Raw genomic sequence first — 24,495 nt, forward strand, 5'->3', positions numbered from 1 at the left:
TTTTTAATCCCCAGAACACCCAGTATATAAATTATGTTAGAAAAAACATGAACTGTTTGCGCAGTGGATTGATCTTGATCAGTAATCAACTTATGACCCATTAAATTTTTAACAGCTGAATTCAGGACAACCTGAATGGTCACAGACACACATCAGACATTTTGTAGAAGTGGGCAGAAGTGTCCATCGAATGGCTGCAATGCAGAACTACTATCCTCTTAAATTGCTCTGCAGTCTATTATATTTTAACTTATCCGGAAGAAGTCTACTATGCAAAAGAAAATTAGTATTTCCTTGAAAGGTTTATAGATGTCCAGTGCCCAATACGTTAAAATACTTGGAACCTTTTTAATCTCCCTAAAAAGAAATGATATTTCATGAAGAGAATGATCTGCCTTCTTTGTTGCCAGCTTTTTCTCTGAACTACTATTCTGCTACAAAATCTTCCTAATGGAAAAAGATATACAGTAACCTCAAATGGGATTCAATTCTTTGATAGGGCGTAAAGTACCAGCTGTGATTTAACAAGCCAAACCTCAACGGAATTTACGATCCTGCAAATGAAGCAAATAGTCAATGTCAAATATGCCTCAGATAAATGATTTAATAAGGTTATCCATCCAACCTCAAAAGGTAGATTGTACTAAAAGCCTGCCACAGACATAATGGCACATTTGTCTTGTGGCTTTCATCTAAGTCAGTGTGGTCAAACTGGCGACCCACGGGCCACATCTGGCCCGGCGGGTGATTTTACCCAGCCCAAGACCATTTCCAACATTCCAACTTCCACTCCCCTCCTTGGTGAACGTCCTCTTATGGCAGGAGCCAGCGTTGGGAGGATGCAGTGTGAAGAGTGGAAATAATGCCGCCCATTACTGCAATGTGTCAGGAAAGCAAGCTTGTCTCTTACCAACCGCATCCTTAGCAACCGTTGGCTCCCGCCCCTGCAGATAGTGATTTCCACACATCTGATTGGGAAAGAGAAAGATTGAGACGGGATAGAGGGGGGAGGGGGGAGAGGTAAGAAAGGGGGAGTGAGATAGAGAGACTGTGTGAGAGAGACTGTGGGGGAAATGAGTGGGGGAGGAAAGAAACAAAGCCCAAAGGAGTAGCCTATTCTAAGCTAAGAGCAAAATTTTCATTTGTAAGTACTGGTCACTCCCTTCATGCCATTTGAAAAGGGATAACCAGCTAAGAATGACAACCGGAATCCTGATAATAGCCATTATCAAATGGTCGAATCAAACACAGTACTCCTGCAATGTCACTAGGGTAAACATGTGATATTTGTCCTCAGATACATTCTAGATATTTTTCAAAAGATTTATGTTTAGAGGAAGTGTTTTGCGGTGCACAACACAGGGAGAATTATTGGTGGTGGTTTCAGGAAGGAGCAGATTGAGGTGATGAGAGCACAGCATGAGAAGATGGGCACAACATTAAAGAATATTGGCTTAAGTGTGATTTTTCCTGTATTGGTGCTAAATAAGACAAACAAGAAATCATTCATGTTCAGTGACATTGTGTGAATATGCTTCCTGTTTGTAAAGTTTAGAAATAACAAGGGAATGTTGATTTAAGGCTTTTACTTTTAACTTCTTCTAGAATTCACGGACTGCTGCCTTAACTCCATTAACAGCTTCTCAAAGATGCAGTGTTTCATCAAGTTACTTCATGTCCCCAAGAGCGATCAGCAAGCTGCAACACTTTAGCAGGTCTTTCACTGCCAAGTTAGCGTTGGAATTAAACTGGAGTTTGTAAAGAGTTGGCTTCAACTCGGGAGATATATCCTGCCAGACCACAGATGCTAAATTATAACCCAGCCCAGTGGGAGTACGTTTCAGCTTCATGAATAGGGAGGCATGAAGAGTAAATGTAATTGTGCATGGACAAATCTAGCTCCCCCTTCAAAATGAAATTCTATCTTAATTATAGCAGATCACGTAGTCTGTTACCGGTAAAAAAAATGAAAGGCAAATTAATAATATAATTTCTGGTGAATACTTTATAAAATATTAATTTATGAATCCAACTATTTTAACTTCACTAGCAGTTTTATCTTCGAGACAGCTCTACCTTCTGATCTAATGATTCTTTCTCTGTTTGATACTGGTTATGCTAGAATATTATGCATAGCACTCATAGAGATACTTAGCTCTGGGTTCTCTTTGTATTTACATCTTTTTATCAATTTCAGCAAATTCTTATACTACCCCACCCAGATTTGTCTCTCTTTTTTACCATTTTAATTTATCCTTTAATGCATTCTTGAGGGCGCTCATTTGGATTACACTATTTTTTCATGACCATACACGTATCTTGCATACTCGCAGAGTAAGGTGAGAAATAGAACAGAGGTAATCATGGAAATATACGTTTTGTATATAGTTGTCAAACTGCCAATGAAACAGATTGCAGCACAATACAAACAAAACTTTAAATAGATGTCCTGTTGCTTTTCGATTCAGCTAGACATTAAAGATACCATGGAACTATTCGAAAGTTGAAGGGAGTTTCTTTCAGTGTCCTATACAACAATCCCCCAGATAATATTGATCATTCACCCCATGCTTATTTATGGGACACTGCTGTGCACAAATTGGCTGCAGTATTCACTTACAAATTATAATCGCTACAATTTATATATAATTTATAGTAATTCCTCTGAAGCATTTTACAACAACCTCCTGACATAAAAGGGGTTATACCAAATGCAAGGATGATTAATTCACCGATCATAGTACATTTGTTACAAAAGACAACTTCCACAATTTTATTTCACCCTACTTATAATGATTATCTATAAATTAAGAGGCAGTGATTCAATTGTCCTTGTAAACTTACTTTTTGTTGAAAAATGTGGAATTCTCTTTTCTTTTGCTAAATCCAAGTGGCAAAAACCTCAGGTGTATGTTACATTTGCGAGCTTTGTACATCATAAATTTTAGCTGTAGACAGAAAAAAAAGTGCATTCACCAAAACAATGAATAATGGTCCCCATACAGTTAAGTGCACGAGAGTGAAGCCAATACATTCCAGAATTAGATTTTGTGCTTTTGAAATAAAAACACCACTGTAATTCTTAAACGGTTAAAAAGAACTTACACGTTGATTAGATGATGGTCTACGAATACTTGCATCTCGGTTAGCACTGTCTGCCAGCCTTCCACTATCCTCCAGAAATCTATAGTCTAAATGAGCAAACAAAACAAACAGTTGATGACTGTGAATCACAAACCTTTGAAATCGTTGCATTCAAGTGCTTTACTGAACTTACCACTAAGAAGGTGCATTTCATTAAAATGGTTGACAGCCAGAAATGCCGTTTTATCTCGGACTCCATTGCATTCAGCATCTGCTTTGTGCTTCTTCACACAGGATAAACTTCAGATAATTAAGAGAGACAGGGAAATTAGCAACATACAGACTGCATGCAAACTGCTGCTTACTTAATAACCATAGACAGACCTACCTGCACGAATAGGTCATGCAACGTGGACATCTGTATTTCGCTTCAGTGGCACAACACGTTCCACACCTGTTAGTCAGAAAATATAGATAGCTAAACCAGATGCAGATCAATTAATTAAGATTTTAATAGATATTTACTCCTTTTTCTTTTGGAGCAATAGCATAATATCTGGATGTACACACAATAAATCTCATCCACAATGTCCTGTTTTCCCCAGAATACAATATAAGGAGGGAAGGGATTTCCAAAAAAATAGTTGCAGCTTGATGCAATTAATTTTTTTTAAAATGTACAAACACAACTAGATGATTCTGCACAGGTATTTCCCACAAACCACTATGAATTGGGAGATTGTTGGCCAGGTCAACGGGAGAAACTCCCTTGTCTTTTCAAATAGAGCCATGGGATCTTTAATGTCCACCCTTAAACAGGCCCTTGGTTTAACATCTCTTCCAACATTATAGCATCTCAATCCTCCAGAACACCCACCTTACCGTCCCATCACTTCATCGAGCTTCTTTTTAAATGAGGTCCAGTGTCCTGGCCTCTACCACCTATCCTGGCAACCTGCTCCATTCGTTGATTACCCTCTGTGCAGTTGAGGACTGGCTTCCCGAAAGAGCTTGGGATTTTCATGGAAAAAGGTGGGCGCCAGTGCCAAACAGCACAAATGCATCACCCTCCTCTATCGATATGATCGGAACTCTAGCAGCGAGGGGGAAAGAGCTCCCTTTGCGCTAGCACTTAGGTGCCTACAAAGCCGAAGTGCAGCTACATGGAGGGTAAGTGTATGTACGTCAGTTGATTCTCAAGGACCCAGCGATGGCGTCAGTTTTCTGTCTCCTACTACATAACAATAATAACCCTTGCAATTGATATAGTGCCTCATCCCATCTTCGAGCCATCTCAAAGCACTTAACAGAATATACTGTATTTTGTGGGTGAAACGCAGCATAAACAGTCGTGGATTGAGTGACCAGATTATTATTATTTTTTTTAAGGGATTATTACCCCCCCCCCACCCACCACCAGAAAGCGATCTACCAATCGACTAACCGGAGGGGGCACTGGAGAAATTTCCTGAATAGCCAGTCCGCCCCCTTCCTCTGGTAAAGCCCAGACATCCCTGGTTTCTGTCCTGAAGTTGCCCTTCGCAAGTCCCTGAGCCCCATGTCCTCTCGAACCGCTACACGGTCTTGGGTGCACCCAAACCATTGATCTTGGGGTTGATTATTTCAATCCCATTTGTAGCTGCAGTTCCTCCAGCCCCAGGGCAGGGCACAGAGAGCCAAGTGCGGGTTTCTTACCCTGACAAGGAGATCTTGCGCCTCAGTTGATGATGTTGTTGTACATGCGGCTGTTCTTGTACATGCGGCTGTTCTTGTACATGCGGCTGTTCTTGTACGTGCGGCTGTTCTTGTACGTGCGGCTGTTCTTGTACGTGCGGCTGTTCTTGTACGTGCGGCTGTTCTTGTACGTGCGGCTGTTCTTGTACGTGCGGCTGTTCTTGTACGTGCGGCTGTTCTTGTACGTGCGGCTGTTCTTGTACGTGCGGCTGTTCTTGTACGTGCGGCTGTTCTTGTACGTGCGGCTGTTCTTGTACGTGAGGCTGTTCTTGTACGTGAGGCTGTTCTTGTACGTGCGGCTGTTCTTGTACGTGCGGCTGTTGTTGTACGTGCGGCTGTTGTTGTACGTGCGGCTGTTGTGTACGTGCGGCTGTTGTTGTACGTGCGGCTGTTGTTGTACATGCGGCTGTTGATGTACATGCGGCTGTTGATGTACATGCGGCTGTTGATGTACATGCGGCTGTTGTACATGTGGCTGTTGATGTACTTGTGACTGTTGATGTACATGCGGCTGTTGTTGTACATGCGGCTGTTGTTGTATATGTGGCTGTTGATGTACATGTGGCTGTTGTACATGTGGCTGTTCTTGTACGTGCGGCTGTTCTTGTACGTGCGGCTGTTCTTGTACGTGCGGCTGTTCTTGTACGTGCGGCTGTTCTTGTACGTGCGGCTGTTCTTGTACGTGCGGCTGTTGTTGTACGTGCGGCTGTTGTTGTACGTGCGGCTGTTGTTGTACATGCGGCTGTTGTTGTACATGCGGCTGTTGATGTACATGCGGCTGTTGATGTACATGCGGCTGTTGATGTACTTGCGGCTGTTGATGTACTTGCGGCTGTTGTTGTACATGCGGCTGTTGTTGTACATGCGGCTGTTGTTGTATATGCGGCTGTTGATGTACATGCGGCTGTTGATGTACTTGTGGCTGTTGATGTACTTGTGGCTGTTGATGTACTTGTGGCTGTTGATGTACTTGTGGCTGTTGATGTACTTGCGGCTGTTGATGTACTTGCGGCTGTTGTTGTACATGCGGCTGTTGTTGTATATGTGGCTGTTGATGTACTTGTGGCTGTTGTTGTACATGTGGCTGTTGATGTACTTGTGGCTGTTGATGTACTTGTGGCTGTTGATGTACTTGTGGCTGTTGTTGTACTTGTGGTTGTTGTTGTACATGCGGCTGTTGCTGTACATGTGGCTGTTGCTGTACATGTGGCTGTTGCTGTACATGCGGCTGTTGTTGTACATGTGGCTGTTGCTGTACTTGTGGCTGTTGATGTGCATGTGGCTGTTGCTGTACATGCGGCTGTTGTTGTACATGTGGCTGTTGCTGTACTTGTGGCTGTTGATGTACATGTGGCTGTTGCTGTACTTGTGGCTGTTGCTGTACATGTGGCTGTTGCTGTACTTGTGGCTGTTGCTGTACATGCGGCTGTTGCTGTACATGTGGCTGTTGCTGTACTTGTGGCTGTTGCTGTACATGTGGCTGTTGCTGTACTTGTGGCTGTTGCTGTACATGCGGCTGTTGCTGTACTTGTGGCTGTTGCTGTACATGCGGCTGTTGTACATGTGGCTGTTGATGTACTTGTGGCTGTTGATGTACTTGTGGCTGTTGTTGTACTTGTGGTTGTTGTACATGTGGCTGTTGATGTACTTGTGGCCGTTGATGTACATGTGGCTGTTGATGTACATGTGGCTGTTGTTGTATATGTGGCTGTTGATGTACATGCGGCTGTTGATGTACATGCGGCTGTTGCTGTACATGCGGCTGTTGCTGTACATGCGGCTGTTGCTGTACATGCGGCTGTTGTTGTACATGTGGCTGTTGCTGTACATGTGGCTGTTGCTGTACATGTGGCTGTTGCTGTACATGTGGCTGTTGATGTACATGTGGCTGTTGATGTACATGCGGCTGTTGCTGTACATGCGGCTGTTGCTGTACATGCGGCTGTTGCTGTACATGCGGCTGTTGCTGTACATGCGGCTGTTGCTGTACATGCGGCTGTTGCTGTACATGCGGCTGTTGCTGTACATGCGGCTGTTGCTGTACATGCGGCTGTTGCTGTACATGCGGCTGTTGCTGTACATGCGGCTGTTGCTGTACATGTGGCTGTTGCTGTACATGCGGCTGCTCGTGTTGCTGACGTGGCCGTTGTTCAGGTGACTCGCTCTCACCCGCTGCTCCCGGGCCCGGGCCGGGCCTCGGCGTCGGCCTCGCGCTCGGCTCCATCGCGAGCCTCACAAACCGCCGAACAAACCCAAGCGGCCCAACCGCCGCCGTCGCCCCTCCTCCTCCTCCTCCGCCGCCGCCGCCGTAAGTCGCCAGGAACTTTGCGACACTTTGCGAGCTTTACCCGATCCAATCGACGGCGGCCTCCCCGACCGCTGGCGGGGAGCGGGCGCCCGCGGTGGCCGAGGCGGGAAAGCGCGGAGGAGGAGGTGGAAGAGGAGAGGAGGAGACGTCGCTGCTGCTGCTGCTGCTGCTCTGTGTGTGTGTGTGTGTGTCGGTCGGAGCTGATCGGTGTTGTGTCACAACAGTAAATAAAACGTCTCTCGAAACGTTCGAAGAGAGAGAGAGAGAGGGAGAACGTGAAGGGCGTCTTCGGTGAATGATTCGCTGCCCCCCTCCTCCTCCCTCCTCCTCCCTCCTCCCCCCACACACACACACAGTTGAAGCAGTTGTTACTTGTGATGTGGGGCAAAGGTTGTTTTGGAAGATGACAATAATAATAATAATAATAATAATAACAGCAGTGTTTGCTTTGGATACGGCCCCGTCACGCGTGGTCGCGGGGGGGTGGGGGGGGGGGGGGGGGGGGGAAACGCACCTCTCGGAAGAGCTTCACGGTGACCGCGCCCGTGCGAGCGCCGGGGCGGCGGCCCTCAAGCCGTCGACAGCGCGACACCACGTGGTTTTTTAACGCGGCGCCTTTCGCGTCGGAGGGGGGACGTCTCGAAGCGCTTGACGCAGGCCGCGGGGTGGGGGGGGGAGGGGGGGGCGGTGGGGCAGACCGACTCCCTGAAAGGGCTCAGGGTTTTTCAAATAAAATGAGGGCGGGTGGGGAGGGGCGGGGGTTTGGGCGCTGAGGGTCGGCGCCAGACTCTGGTTGGCTGTTGTTGTTGTCAGTCATCAGGGAGAGAGGGTGGACAGCGGGAGAGAGGGTGGACACTGGGTAGATGTTATGGCTACTGTAGCTGTCACTCATTACTGCAGGTGGGCTCTGGGCATTGATGGCCAGGTCCGAGCTGTCGCTCACCCCACGGTCGGGGGCTCAGGGGTGCGACGTATCAGATGCCGATGACGGGCGCTCGGAAAACTTCCCAGATAGCCGGTCCACTTCTGGTTGGGGATAAGCGGCACGAGGGATAGGGTTCCAGAGAGGAGGAGCTGAACGGCTGAATTTCAAATGGCCTGAAGAGGCTTCTCGATCTGAACCTCTCATGATCTCCACTGATTTGATCAGCGTCTTATGGGGTCCTCCTGACGTGAAAGGCGCTTTACAGATGTAATTTTGTTGTTGTGGTAGATTGGTAGACAATACAATACACCTGATCTATTTCGTTAGTGCTCTTTGTGATGTGTGACATTTTTTGCAGGCTCCAATAAAAAAAGTGCACCAGTTTAAAAGAGGGCATTGTCTCTAAAAGATTACACAGCCCATCTCCGGTCCTATTGGAGGAAGTGGTCCATATTATCACCTTTTCATATACTCTTATTATTTTGTCCTGAATGAAAGTTGAGAAAACAGCTTGTAAAATAAGTTTTAAAAATCCTCAAGAGGTCAAGATGATCAATATATGTATGTATGTATGTATGTATGTATGTATGTATGTATGTATGTATGTATGTATGTATGTATGTATGTATGTATGTATGTATGTATGTATGTATGTATGTATGTATGTATGTATCTATCTATCTATCTATCTATCTATCTATCTATCTATCTATCTATCTATCTATCTATCTATCTATCTATCTTTTGGTAGAGATAATACATCCAAAGATTATTTATTGAACAAAGAATTAATTGAGTGGGAAAATACTATCTCACTGAGAACAGTGGTGTTCTGTCACCTGAGATATAGACTCCATTCTGTTTATAATTTGAGTGTTATTTGCCTTGTACGGTATATGTCATTTAGAAAGTGGAATTCCATAAAAATTGGGTTGATGGAAATAAATATGTTGCTCACGTGTTTCAAGCAAGATGAATCACATCATTCACATCCTTTTTTGGTAAATATAGTCTTGCACACAAAACCACTCTTTTCTAATATAAATCCGTTTGGTATTTTGTTCTCATACATATGCACATTTGGCAAATATATAAATGCAAAGAACAAGTTCCAGCTAACTGTCAGCTTTACTCTTGCAAGCTCTAGGAGACACCAGGGAGCATGACTCATGCATATCTCCAAATACTGCCTCATGTTGCATTTGGTCATATAGTGAAGAATGCCCCATGATATACTTCCCAAATGCAAAAGGCTGCAAGTTCCTTTTCGGGGTCCGATTGATGGCCAGCTTCTTCTTACAGAAAAATATCAGTTTCTCTCCTGTGAGGTCGGGGTTCTTCCAAGAAATCTTCAAGATGAAATGTTCAGCAATAAATGTCGGTAGTTACTGTTAGTAGAGACTCTTACTACACTAAATGTATTGCAATAGAAAATTTGCCTATTAACAAGGTACTGCTGATGTTTGCATTTAATTTGCTAGAGTGACACAAAGCCACGATCAGCAACAATAGAATATTAGATTCAAGCATTAAGGATCTATTAGAAGATTGCCAGATATAACCTAATACTTAATATCAATGTCATATTCAGAAATAGTATATTTAGTACATGCAGTTGAATGTTGTACAAGTCTATTTATAGAAATGACGACATTTCTATTACCTGGATTTAACAGTACAGCCTAAACACACATTGTTTTTTGTTTGATATATGGTGTTTGTCATTTAGAAAGTGTAATTCAGTAGACCTTCGAATGATGGAAAGCCACTTATATATACATGTGAGGATGATGGAAGGAAGGAGCTGGGTTAAAGTACTATTTCTACTACTACAATTTTAGAGGCAGCCATAAAAGAAATTGTTAATAATAGGGCATGATTTGATATTTCATCTATGGGGTATGAAACATGGTGTATCTGTTCCAGGCTGTTCTGGTAGGATTGTGACGCTTCTGTTTGTGGATTATATTGTGCTGATGGCAGACTCACCTCGGGGCAATGCACTACACTCGCCTTCTTGAATACTAGGCTACGCAGTGCAGAAACATGATTGAGTGTGCCCAAATGTAGAATCATGGTTCTGCATGACTCAAGAGGAGAGAGTTTGCCTGATGATTGACTTACTCTTTAAATATTAACAAGTTGAGCTCGTTTTTATGATGGGTCTCAAGAGGAAATAAGTGCTGATAGTTATTTTCCACTTGGTAAATTTACTGACAAGCGGATAATAACCCTCTTTGTAACAAGATGAGATATTCTTAAATACTGAATAATTTTTTTAAAAAAAACTTGCATTTGACACTTGGATACATTGTGTCTCTAAGTGGTTCACACCATGAATTACACTGAAGTGTAATAACCGTTAGACAGGCAAACCCCGGGATAATCTATGATAGTACACTTTTTAATCAGAAAGCTACAAAACTGCATAGAGCGATGTGCAGAATTGTATCAATTTGATGTAGACATTCAGTCAGCAAACGAGTAAGCTTTGGCCCCCCCACTTAATATCTGAATGCAGAACTTTTAAATAATTTAGCAATTTATCTTTATTTTGATTTCCATTAACAATAACAATTTACACTTATATATGCCCCTTCCTGTCAGGTAGATCGCTCAAAGCACTTAACAAAGCTGACTGGGAACCTGAGCTGTGAGAGGGTAGAGAGAGAAACACGGTTGGACGAAACGACCATTCTTAAGGCTTACTTTAAAAGTGAGGATGGAGAGGGCGAGGAGGAGGGTTTCCACGATGGTGTTCGTGAATTAAGCTTTTTGAAATGAAGTATGGTACAGTTGGTATTCTACCACTTACACCTTTGAAAATATAAACACTAGCAGGTCAAAAGAAATTATGTTCCTAGCAGAATGAAGACCACGTGTACACATCGCTATTACTGAATTTTATTTAATTGTAACATGGAAATATTGGTAAATAAAGTTTTGATGAGTTTTCTGTAAATAACACTTTTAATACATTTTTTTTTACACATTTAATTTATCTTTGATGGTAAACGGTTTCATTAGCACTGTATCCTGTACACATTTCTTGGTTAAATCCAAATCGGAATGTCTATTACGTTTTAAAACTACTTACCAGTGGTGCAGCTAGAAATGGAAATTTGGGTGGCACCAACTTATGGTGGACAGGCAATGACCAAAGGTTTCCATTCCAAGCTACGCCATTGGAGGAGAGTTGGAGTGAGAGGTATCATACTCTCTTCCCGTCACTCTCTGCGCTGCCTCATAGCTTCACACTCTGGCAGGATGAGAGCCAGAGTAGAACACAAGGGTGGAGATCAACATGTGAGGCAGTGTATCAGTTCACACGAACTTTTCTAGCAACATCAATTGGTGTGCAGGAGAGGCTGGACTTCCGACAGGTGCTCACCAAGACTGTCGAGCTGATGTGCAATGGGAAGAAAGCAGGAACATCCCGGGAGTTTTGAAGCAGTGCGGAGAGCAACGGGTGAGCCCCGGTGCTAATTGGGCCACCCAGGCCCACCATGGCTATGCCCCTGCCACAAACACATTACACCTTAGCTGAATGCACTCTTATCTCTTTTCCAAATTAATAATTGAACCAATTACAGTTAATCCTTCTTAGAAGCAAATCAGAATCTCCAACAACAGAGTTCTTAACTGAAACTGTCTTTATTATTAATAATAATAATCCTTGCATTTGAAATAGCACCTGTTTACGTTGGAAGGATGTCTCAAAGCACTTCACAGGATTTACTGTAAAGGGTATGACTATTTAATAGACAAATGCAGCAACCAATTTGCACATATCAATGTCCCACAAACTGCTATAAAATAAATGACTATATTTGGGAGATGTTAGCCAACAACTCCCTCACTTTTTGAATAGGGTCATGGGATCTTTAACGTCCACTTGACTCAGGTGGCGAACTGTCTCAGATAAACTGAAACAGGCTGATCTCTACATTTATGTAGGAATTTACCATTTCACATGATGCATAAAGCTCAAGTGATCTTAAGGCACATGTTTTTTTNGAAGCCGACAACTGATTGTGAATACCTGGCTTGCAAGCAGACAATCTAGTTTGGAGTATTAATGGTGGTAGAAATGCAATTGTTACAATAAGGACCTTTTTGGACTATTTGAGAGGAATTTTATTTAAATACCGACTTTCCTTTATGACTTTTGATTATTAATCATCCAAAAGAGCCATTGGACATAGTTTAAGCAATTATGAAAATGTTGCTGTTTCCCAAAATCATGCAAACAATTGAAGAGGTACTTAACATTATAAATAAACTTTTATTGCTACAACCCATCTGAATGAAGAATGCTCCTGATTAGAACCAATCCTCTATTAAAATATCTAGTTCTACTCCCCTCACAACCACTGTAATAAGAGGCACAAGAACTAAATGAGATATTGGAAAATGTAAAGTATAACTAAAAATGGTCAACACAGTAATTCTAAAAAAGGAACCCTGTATAGTACTAGCTTTTGCATAGCAGAATCACCACCGTGATGGAATAGGCAGATAGTGAGTATGATAACTTAGTAGCAGCAATTTAAAACAAATTGCTATTTCATGATCTAAAACAAGCTTGGGCTGTGACAACCAGTTACAATTATTTGGAAACATGAAACTACGCCAAGAACAGTCTGACTTGATGATAAAATATTTAATGAGCAAAGACCAGCTTGTTCAGATTATAATTTCAATGACTCTGCCCCAACTATTATGTATTTAATATTCAGCATTTATTATGACAGCAATATCAGCAGCCTTCAAATAAGCATGATCAAATGGGTATACAGTTCCGCACCCCGCTAATACGATCTGCCTCCGTTAAGTTAGTAAATTGTTTTTTGAAACTTGTAATAATTCATTTTTCTCAAAAATTGATTCATTGTCACAGCCTGATAAACTATACAAAATCTGCACAAGTAACATTTTGCTTGATGTCATCGAATGATAAAGATTTAATGACAATATAATAGCAAGCTACAACCTTAGAAGCTGAACAAAAACTATGTAGTCGTTCTACAACATTCCTTCTACTGGTCTATCTACAGCCACCAAATAAACTGTGCCAATCTGTACAGCACATCCACAAAGTAAACCAATAGACGACTTAAGTGGCATAATTACACAGTTCATATAAATAATGTTTTGATAGAAATAAATGACCAAATAAGTTCTTTTAAAACTGAAAATACTGAATGTAGCCAGTACATACAATTTGAAAAAAATAATCTCAAAACCTTTCCACAATGAAACAAATAGCACCCTTTCTTCTTAAAAAAAACATAAGCACAGATGGTGAACAACAGGCAACACATAGGAGGTAGAGGACTGTTCCTTAAGTGTCAAACATCCAAATTGTAACAAAGATATCAAATTGAAGAGAAGATTGATGAACTGGATGCTGCTATTTAGTCGGATTTCACACTCATCCAAAGACGATTGCACATTTCGCAACATAGTCATCAGTGCTGCCTGCTAATAGGAATTTATCCCTTTCTTTAGGGTCAGCATTACAGTAATTGAGCAAGTTGAAAACAAAAATGTAATTGTTTACTGAAACGGTTTATTCCTTTCAACATTTAAAGGAGCTTTCAAAAGGAAGCCAAAAATATTGTGCAGGATTTAAATCTATTGGCCTTGCAAACCCTTTATATTTAGAATTCCGTAAAGCAACGCCATTAACGCATTCTTCCTGAGAAGTTGCTTTTAAAAAATGCACTGTAATTTGTTTCTAAACTGTTCTTAGATTTTCCACGAACTTCTTCCTTTTCCTCTTCAAAACAGTTACCCAAGTAAAGGATTTAACCCTCAGGTAGTTGTTTCCTCGCAGAGCTTCTAAGGAATAATTCATTATTCACTACAGAAAGCATACAGGGCCAACTTCTACATGGAACTGCTTTCCTGGCTTGAATTGTGGGAGCTTCTGAATTTCAACAATTGGAAGCTGATTCACATCCTGAGCATGAACAAAGAACTGTGTCTGTCGCCAGCTGCCGTCTTGAATCTGAAATTAACAAATGGCAACACTTAGCATACAACCAAAATGACCAAGTGAAAGTTCAGGACTGCTTTCTAATCTGTCTAGAGCACTGTACATCATCTGGTTTCAATGACTGTCATTTTAAGTGAGCTAAGGATGAATTAGCGCTATGATGAGTTGAATAGCTTCATCTCAATGCTTCTGAGGGGTTGACCTTCAAGTATTAGTTTGACACTGTTAAGATAACTGACATTAAGTGCTGAATGCAGTTTACAGATTTCAGAATACACATTGGAATTGCTTACATCCTATGATACATGCAAAAGGTGTATTCTTTAAATGTTTAGTGTTGAGAATCATAAAACAGAACTGAAGATGCTTAAATGATCTTAGAATGGTACTGCATTTTTTAAAAAGTACTGTAAATAAAGCGTTTGCGATATTCTGTAGAACCGGAAGCAACTCCAAAATACACGTGAATGTACCTTGCATTCGTCTTTTAGCACCATTGGTTGAAATCGTGTGTTTGCTTTAAATATCTGCCCATTCCATCCTCGGAACCTTATAGAATTAGCGTAGGGATCTGTGTTGGTGGCGTTCATCCAGACTGGGATATTGAGACAATGGATTGTGAGGGTCTGGACAGCTTCTGAACTCAGTAAATGCAAAAAGTTCATCTGGACCTTCCCAATGCCAAATTGCAACTGAGGGGGAAAGAAAAGTGTTATCATTTTAATTCAAATATTTTAACAACAATTTGCATTTAAATAGCGCCCTTGAAGCGGTTTATAATAATAAATAATAATAATCCTTGCATTTGATATAGCAGGTCTTCTCGACATCTCAATGCGCTTCACAGAATAGACTGTAAAGTGAATTGACTGTATATTTGTGGGTTTAGCATCCCGGAGCGCTTATCTTGACTCCACTGGTGAAGATGCTCGACCCTTTACAGTAAAAAGTTTATTGAAGCAAGTTCAAATGTAATTCCCCTCAGCAAACAACACATAACTTGACACATTCTTATAGCAAGTACAAAATACTGACCTTAGATGCACTGACTGGGTATAAACAGGTTTGGCCACCATTAGTAAAATTGCAGAATACTTCTATTGTGTCTGAAGCACAGCCCAGATTTGGGTCTATCCAGTATTTCCCTGGCAGAATGAACAGAATCAGTAGTATCAGTTATTTGCACCTGATAGTTGGGAGCTATCTGATAATATTGAAATGCAGAATAATAATCTTTAGCAAAACTCACCGTCTAATAATCGATGTTCGCAGTTCAACAAGTCACGACAAATGCGTGCAGGATTGTCTCTCGTTCCTAGAGGATTCTTCATACTGTGCATTAGATTGCTCAGGTAGTGTAGAGTTTTGAATATCTCTACACCCTGTTCTGGAAAGGGTATTTCAGTATTTTGGTAGTTCTATAGGATATGTTATTTATCACCAAAGTGGAAGATGGTTATAGAAAGTGAAGCAAGGTGGACATAGCGAAAACAGCAAAATAATATAAATTATAAATATTCATCAATTCAGTAAGCATTTCAAACAGCAAAAAGTTCAAAATAATTTAGTATTAATATCAAGGGTAATGTCGGTATTATTCAAAGGTCAAGAATAATTTTGTAGCCACGCATGCAACAAAAGAAGAATTAATTTTATTAGATTTGAATTCACAGCACATTCAGATTATGATTATTCCCCAATACAAAGCAGAATTCACAGAGATATAGCACAGAAGTGGTGTTGGGAGAGAAAAAAAGAGAAAAAATAATTTAATCAATAAACTGATGACAAATGAGTAAATTACTATTTAATATCAAAATTTATGCTGAACCATTGGCCTAGGAATATCAATGTCAGTTTCTGACAGCTTGCTGACATGGATACTACTAAGCCAATACACATGTATATTGTAATTTATAGCACGGTATTCTATGCTTGCTATAAAGAACTGTCTGCTTTTCTACAGTTATGTTCTTTATTTCTGAATGTATTCAACCCACTGTTGAAAAAGTAATAAATTCACATCAATTCAATTGCCTCGGAAAAATATGAGCTCCTATTGATTAATTGCCACCTTCATTCCATCTATTCTTTATTTTAAGTTATCATATATTTATCAGTGATTCTCTTGCACTGACCACTGTACTTCCTTTATTAGAAGTAGATCTATTCATACGGAATTGTCCATTTTACTAAAATGCAAAGAAAAGCGAATGGTAGGAAGAGCAGTGACTTGTGGATACCTCTTTGCATTTACGATTTATGCATCTTGGCCCACAGGAAGAAGACTTCTCTATTCTAGGAACCATTGGCAGGTCACTATGCATTCCCACAGGAATGCATTTACCCATAAGGAATAGATACATAGACTGGAAGGAGCGAAAATGCGGTCCTTCAGTGTAAATGTACAGAAGTGGAGTATGATTAATGAACTAGAGTGTCGTGTAGAGGATGCTTAACAACTCCTAACCACTAGTTGTAGCCAGGTATTATTTTTAAAATTGGGTTATTATTTTAAAATATAAAATGCAACTTTCATGCTGCTTGAGTGGGAGGGAACCCATACCTTGAAAGCTTGACTTCAAATATGTTGTGCATCAAGTCAGGCAAACATAAATTGTTTTAAGATGTTGAATACCGTTATACAGAACGATTTCCAGACAGAAAAGTTCTACTAGAATATGGTATGCAGTGTGTTAATGCCTCAAGGATCACTTTTCCAATCTGATATTTAATTTAGGATGTGGTAATTTTTTTATTGAACAGATTAAATTGAGGATATCTTGTGTACAATCATTTCAAAATAGTGTTATTAAAAAATGATTTCCTCCAACTGCCCATTTTTCAGCGTTATTTCTTGACTAAGATGCTAGGAATGTAGCCTGTTTCCATGTCTTGCCCAATCGCATCTTGAGGGGGTTGGCAATACATGCAGGAGAGTACTGTACGTTGACACATCTTTCTGCCTTCACTACCTCACATCTCCCCAGATGCTTTGGCAGAGGCGAGAAGCTCTAAGTGCAGTATGACACAATGTAATACTTGCAATTGATAGAGTGCGTTATCCTGTCAAAATCTCTCAAAGCACTTTGTACAATGGGGTCTTAATAATAATAATCCTTGGATTTGACTTGGCGCATTATCACATTGTTGAGACATCTCAAAGTGCCTCACAGGATATATTGTAAAGTGATTTGATGGTGTATTTGACTGCACGGCAGGCCATTGTGCACAGCAGTGTTCCACCGTTGTGGATTGTGTGACCAAATTTATTTATTTATTTATTTGTGACGGATTATTACCCCTCGAAAGTGATCCATTAATTGACTAACAACTAGGTTCCTACTTACTACTAAGAGGTGTGTGGAGTAAGCAAAATTGCCTAAAGTTTTGTCCTGATCAGGAATCGAACCTGGGTCCTCTCGCTTGCGAGGCGAGCATGCTAACCATTTTTGCTACTTCATTTGTGAGTTGGGTTAACAATACATGCTCACAATTTTCAGGTTGGATTAGCCATGTACTAACACTTGAGTGCAAAGAGAAATATAGATAGCCATAATTATGTAATTATAGACATGTTGCACATATGCATCACTCATTTCCTAAAAAATAATGCGGATTTTCTATTCTACTGAATTTTCAAGTTATTGGGTAAAAATGAGAATAGGCAGAAAAACGTTTCAAGCAAATGATTACCACAATCTGTAGAGCCTCACTGGATGCGATCAAGGCTTGAATAGCTGCACCAAAGTCCACATGTTTCTACAGAACAAATTGTTTGTTTAATAGTAGTCAGTTTCAAACCACAAATACTGACTGTGTAATGTTAATGCGCTGTTTAACAATGCCCTTGAAATACATCTTCAAATTGGAAAGAAAAGTTTTTTTTTAAAAAAGCAGGCTGATAATGTAATCAGAAAACTAATTTAAACGACAAACAAAAGGACATTTAATTTCAACAAATAAGGACTGCTTTACTTACCGATAGGCCAGCTGCACCCGGTAGACCCTAAAATTAAACACCAAGACATTGTAGTCATTTCAGTTCCACTCAGGTTAAAATGAATCATAAACTTACTTCAGTGAATGACATGTGTTACTCACAGGCGGACCAGGCTGTCCTCGAGGCCCTTGAGGACCCTAGGAGAGAATGAGAACACAAAGTCTTTCCAAACAGCAGCACTAAGCAAGAATCAACTGCAGAATCAGGAAAAGCCTTTTATCCTGAAAACACAATTTCATCTCTGACATATACACTTCGTTTGGATCCAACCAGTCCAATATACCAATTGCCAATACTTTGTCCCAAATCAACACTAAACTGTCAGTCATCCCTAGTGATACTTGTTGCCCGATTGTGGGAAATGGACAAGTTTACACAGTTGAGATGTAGAACGTTCTTCTAATCTTGGGTTTAGACATGCTGTTTGGGCCAGATCCTTAGAGCATGCCTGGGTCTCGGCTTGGCTACATTCCTAGAAACGGTGGATTTAGTGCCAGAACCGATATCCCTCACCTTGATGAGCACTGATTCCTATGATAATGGCTGAACAATAACTGCTAGGTAAACAGAGGTAAATAAAATAATGCGTAATAACACAGCATCCCTCGCATACAAACTGATTCATGAGTTTCATCAATGAATACTGGTAGGTATTGTTAATCCTTGGTGAATCAATTTAATGTTCTCTTTTGAAAGGTTGTGTGAGTTCATCTTTGACAGTTTCCAATTAATACAGAATTTAAGTCTGATTTCCATGTAAGTCATTTAATTCCATGTTTAAGCAGTCTAACTGCAGCCCAATGGATGAAATTAAAACTTCACCACCTCTTTAGCGGACTTTCACAAGCCCCAGAATTATAATCGTATCGAAATACTTTAAGTGAAATATGCCTCTTCTGGGTTACAGAGTTCTGAGACACAAAAGATTTTAAAAAATGCTTTTTTTCAAAAGAACCGATTTAACTTTTTAGCAATCTATAAATTATGTATTTTCGAGCAAGGTTCTGCAATATCTTATGAAATGTTTAATATTTACTGAGTATTAGGTTTCCTTTGAAGTCTTTGAAATACCCACATGTTTTTGATAATGTATTGTAACGGCACTTCACAACATTCTAAGCCTAAAACAATTCCAAGTAGCATTGCAGAAATGTAAGAAACCACAGAACGTTTGCAATTTACGGGGATTATCTGAATAAACAGAAGTAAAAAGCCTGCAGGGACCTTTTCCATTTGCACTGATTTGAGGGCAGCCAACCATTAAAGTTGCTAGGTTACATTTGGCTCAATTTATATTTTCCAGTTAAGGAACGCCCCTGTGATTGGAGAGTAAACAATATTGGGGGAGTGATAAAACAACATCTTTCTTTGTTGCTCTCTGCAGACCAACTCATAGCTGCATCACAGATGGATTGCATGATGGCCCTTAGTCACATCATCTCATGCAGCCCAACTCTGCGCTGCAGCTGCGCTAAACCTACAGATTTCACTCATGTGAACTGCACCAAAATCTATTCTGTGACTGAAACAGAAAATCTTGTCAATTCAGGGGATTTAGTTCAAGCATCCACTGGCTGAGCATGTAGGAGTTGCTGGTATATTAGTCTGCGGTCAGATGGCTCCAGCTTGATTACAAGCCAGTCTAGAGTGCCATAACTGCTTCAGAAGTCATGCAACTGCTCCCTGTTTATACGTCACAGAGCAGCTGAGAAGGGAAGGAGGCCAAAGTGCAGCTCCCAGTAGGGAATTCCATTATACTGTATTTTCTCTCAGGCCACATGTAACACTGCACATTTAGACTTCAAACAGAAAGTACCCTCCTCCCACTTTGTTTGAGCTTCAAAGGAAAAAATTCTGAGTTGATTTCAAGCCACTTTCTGCATTGTCTGCATTTTCTTTAAATTGTCCTGTGTGCAACTGGCTGCCATGTTTCGCCCACAAAATATACAGTCAGTTCACTTTACAGTATATTCTAGAAAGTGCTTTGAGACGTCTGGAAGACGTGATAAGGCGCTATATCAAATGCAAGTATTATTATTATTATTCTATTATTATTTGATTCAGCTTTTCTCTTTCCCCCAAAGGTGTTCAGACCAGCATTTCGTAATCCACACTCAAATAGTCCGGCTATTCCATCGGGCACTTGCTGTAGGAGCACAGAAACTTCTCCTGTTACGTTTAAGAAACAAAAAGATTTATAAAAGCTGTAAAATGTTGATGGTCAGCCTTCCAGTCATTCCTTCAGTTAAAAAGGACTTTATTAGTGCATTACAGATTGGTCATTTAAACCAACACTTCTGTTTTGCTGTAAGCTTAACTAACTATTCAATAACAGATGGATTCATATAATTTCAGTTGTTTTTACTGCATTTGAATTTTGTGTATAAAAGCGCATAAATCTTAATTCCTAATTATCTGACACAATTGGTGGAAAGGCTCCCATAGCTTCTTAGATCTGTTTTAGGAATTTATCATCTTGATCTTGATGGTTTTAACTGATGGGAACTATCAAGGGAAGCGATGCCATAGCTTATTGTCTGAATTGCTTTTAGATATTCTGATATGTCAAGGAGTCGCGTCAAGTTTTTCTTCACTAGTCAGTCTGGTAGTGTTGTAGTATCAGACTTCTGCCATAAGGTGGCAACGCAGTACAGTTTAGTGGTTAACATTAAGAAATAATTTTCACAGGAGAGTTTTTGAGAAATTTTGTTGAGTCTGATTTTGGTGTTTCTGAACAAGTTCTTACTTATAATCCTCAACAAAGGGAATGTGCTATGCAAATATTTGCCCTTGTATCCCATAGCTGCAAGGATTATTATTATTATTATTATTATTATTATTATTATTATTATATTGTCCCTATGTGCTATATGGCATTTTTGGGAGTCAGCCAGGTGTCTGACACATGTGGAAACCCATCACCATGCTTAAGAGTATCCAAACCAAGCTGAGATTATACGCATACAGTTCAAGGAGTGCTGAATAACTAGACACAGCAGTGTGATTTTGAACTATTTTATATTTATGCTCATTTTACGATGTCCAGTTAGAATTAGGCTGCACAAGATGGTTGCTAGCTTCAGCTAACAAGACATGTGTGAAGATTATGAGATTCATTGGGTCATCCCCTAACTTCAAAGCACATGTGACAACGGGCTACTGATGGAATGCAACATTGACAGCCATATTTAATGAACTGCATAAGACTCAAGCTTGGATTACAAAGCTCTCAAGGTTTTTCTTAGAGGTCATTAAACACTTAATCTGTTGTGCCAGTATTCATGCATTACCATTCTCAAGCATATTTTCCTATTGTAATACAATAGTTAAAGGCATATCATCAGAATGTCTAAGTAAACACCTTACCATTTCCCCCCTGTTTCCTTTTTGTCCTTTTGGACCCTGTGTGGAAAGAAGAATAATACTTGTTACATTATATTCAAACAGCTGAATCCTGATACATAAAATCAGAAATGATTTGCCTTGGGTCAAGACTTTTGTTGACCATTTTTCATTAATGAATGGCTAATTTATAACATATCTATCTTAACTTTCAAAGCGCTCCAACTTAGAATCAATTATTGGCAGACAAATTTTATTTTTGGATTGTGTGTCTGCTGATTTGGAGTTAACTGTGTGGGTTTGAAATTACATAACAAAAAATGACTTTAAAAGTCTTACTGCAACTCTACGAAGGATTGAGGCTTCTGGTTAATTGAAAGCGAAGGGTTACAAACATTACATTTGGAGCTTGTCCAACACTGGTAATGTAAGACACTTTGCTTTGCTTGAATATTTCATTTTATAATATTCAATGGATGGTATACATATTAGGGCAGCCACAGGAATGAGGTAGTTTTTGCTCCATAAAAAAACAATGTATGAGCAGAAGGACCTGTCTGTGCCAAATACTGGACCTAGCATCTCCCACATCCGAACTGTTTTCCTGGCAGTAGCAGCACTCTCAGACTCTTTACGAGAGAAATTAACTGTTCAAGAAAGGAAAGTTGAAGCTTAAGGTTATATAATAATAATATAATAATTGTATTTGATATAGCTCTTTTCACATCTTCTAGATGTTTCAAAGTGCTTCACAGAATATACTCTCAAGTGAATTGACTGTATATTTGTGGGTGAAACGCAGCAGCCAATTGCACACAGCAATGTCCCACAAACAGTCGTAGAAGAGTGACCAAAATATTATTGTGTTTTTTTTCTTGAGGGATTATTATCAAGCAGTGGAGCAAGGAAACTTGCCCAAGGTTCAAACCCAGGTCTCTTTATATATCAGTAGCTCACTGGAAATAACGTAAATGAGATTCTGGAGAGTCTTTTCCTGATGTGTTCTTTAGTGCTGTGAGGGTGTTCTGATGCATTCCTGTTTATACAGATAATTAAAGCCTCAAATAAACTTGGAACAGTAAATGAAAGATCCTCTCATCTCTCTCCCATGACCTTGGATCGCGAGTGTTCAATAATAAATAGAAAAAAAATGTAGACAGAAAAAGATTGTGATTATATAATCAAATACAGTGGAACCCTTCATAAAGCCCGTCATTAAAACTGCATTAAATGGAGTGCAGTCAACTCACTGGCAGCTTGTCAGAGCCATTGGATGTAAGAATAAGTGGCTAGTAAGATGGACATACAAACAGACTACTTGATTTCTGGGGTGCAATGTATTAAACAATAGTTTGGACTCTAGGAGAATATTTCATTGAAAATACTATCTTTCTTTCTCCCATCCCTCCCCTCATTGTGTTCGTGTTTTTTTTAAATCTTCCATACAGTATTATTGGTATCAGTAATTTTACTGGTAATACTTTCAAATCAGTTTCTTCTCATGGGGAAAAGGAAACAAGAAAGTAAAAGTTAATTACTAGAGATCTGTAATTGGTCAGACTCGAAAACTCGTCTCCCCTGCAGCAAATGATCAAGTGCTCCGGGCTCTACCCCGCATGATCTAAATGCAAGTTCTTGCTGTAGGTTATTGGGCATCAGATATGTTTGCTGTTAGAAGTTAGAAATGTTGTACTTACGGGTTTTCCTGCAGGGCCTACTATTCCTGCTGGTCCAATTGGCCCGGTATATCCCTTCAAATAAACATCAGAAATGTGAATTAAAATTTGAGTAAGAAATTAACATATACAGGTACGCAGAATTGTTAGATAATTGAGTTTCAGGGTTGAAGAAACATAGATTAAAGGTTTATATTTCTCATGTTTGCCACCTGCTTAAGTTTCCCTGGGCAATACATCATTTGCTGAGGAAAAGGGTTGTCTTGAATTTACTGATAAGGTAATCGGAAAGTGCTGTGAGTTACCAGAAAAAGGATGGAAGAGGCCAGAACTCTGGACTCATTTAAGAAATAGTTTGGTGGTATAACAGGAAAGCAACAGGTGATAGGTTGAAAGCAGGAGATCATCCTCAGAAACTGTTGTGATCTCAATAGCAATAGAGGGCACAGGAGCCCCATGGATGGACTCTCCCATTTTTATCTCCTTACTGATGGACATTTTCTCAACCTCTGCTTACAACCCACCCAGGTGTCCTGTCTGGAATACACATAAAAAATCACTGAGGAGAGATTAATGACTGTTGTCTTGCCATTGCATCATGTGCAAAGGAGCAGCGCCAAAAGCATTTAAAATGATTAAGAGACAACATTTACTCACAAACAGTCCTGCAGGCCCCTTTGGACCACGAATTCCTGCATAACCAAAGTCTCCTACAGGACCCTAACAAAACATCAGAAAAATACTCTACTAATTAGCTAATAAATGCAGATATTCATTTTATTTTATGCACACAAAATCACAGCTTTGATCTAAACATTATCTGAAACGATCACTTAAAATTCATACCAACACTTAAAATTGGTAATTTCCCCAATATTTTCCCCCTAAACGATGCATGTTTGTACTGATCAAAGGGAGTGGTATCAGTGTTGGAACATGGAGTGTCCATTGCCAGTGTTAGACACTCCAGTCAGGTGTAGGCAGAGCTGGATGCAGATCATAACGTGAACCAACAATGTGGTATGATCTCACCGCCAATCTGACAGTTCCGCATTACCTTCTAAGTTTTTACTATGTTGCAGCCTGTTTAACTGTTCATGTTGTTATAGTAACTTTGCATGTTTTCTGTATCCGACAATGCCAATACTGCTGTCAGCATGATTTTAAGCCCAGAGATATGCTTCTGCAAGTTTTCATATATTAATCTCTGCTTCAGTTCTACGTACCTTTGGACCCATGAAACCCTGAAAACCCATTAGTCCTTGATCACCAGACTCTCCCTGTAAGAACAAAACAATGTCATGAAATCAAAACCCTTCGCACAAATTTCCAAAGGGATATTTTCACTAATAATCTCACAAACAGTATAGCAAACTGTGAGTTGAATGTTTATACATGTAATCCCTTTATGGATAAAATATT

The 24,495-nt window shown here is 40.1% G+C and overlaps 1 protein-coding gene across 1 annotated transcript in view; it reads right to left on the reverse strand.

Moving 5' to 3' along the window:
* Positions 1 to 11,816: 11,816 nt before the first annotated feature.
* The window catches only part of LOC103174799 (collagen alpha-1(XXIV) chain), a 129,472-nt gene continuing 116,793 nt past the window's right edge, over positions 11,817 to 24,495 (reverse strand). The window contains exons 52-62 of the mRNA XM_042334983.1: positions 24,300 to 24,353; positions 23,731 to 23,793; positions 23,095 to 23,148; positions 21,422 to 21,457; positions 18,157 to 18,192; positions 18,035 to 18,061; positions 17,749 to 17,814; positions 15,302 to 15,470; positions 15,088 to 15,197; positions 14,526 to 14,744; positions 11,817 to 14,064 (exon numbers count right to left, since the gene is read on the reverse strand). Of these exons, the coding sequence (XP_042190917.1) occupies positions 13,918 to 14,064; positions 14,526 to 14,744; positions 15,088 to 15,197; positions 15,302 to 15,470; positions 17,749 to 17,814; positions 18,035 to 18,061; positions 18,157 to 18,192; positions 21,422 to 21,457; positions 23,095 to 23,148; positions 23,731 to 23,793; positions 24,300 to 24,353 (981 nt within the window). The 3' untranslated portion in view covers positions 11,817 to 13,917. The remainder of the gene's footprint in view (positions 14,065 to 14,525; positions 14,745 to 15,087; positions 15,198 to 15,301; positions 15,471 to 17,748; positions 17,815 to 18,034; positions 18,062 to 18,156; positions 18,193 to 21,421; positions 21,458 to 23,094; positions 23,149 to 23,730; positions 23,794 to 24,299; positions 24,354 to 24,495) is intronic.

Source organism: Callorhinchus milii, unplaced genomic scaffold, assembly GCF_018977255.1.
Source record: "Callorhinchus milii isolate IMCB2004 unplaced genomic scaffold, IMCB_Cmil_1.0 Scaffold5, whole genome shotgun sequence".
Classification (NCBI taxonomy): Eukaryota; Metazoa; Chordata; class Chondrichthyes; order Chimaeriformes; family Callorhinchidae; genus Callorhinchus; species Callorhinchus milii.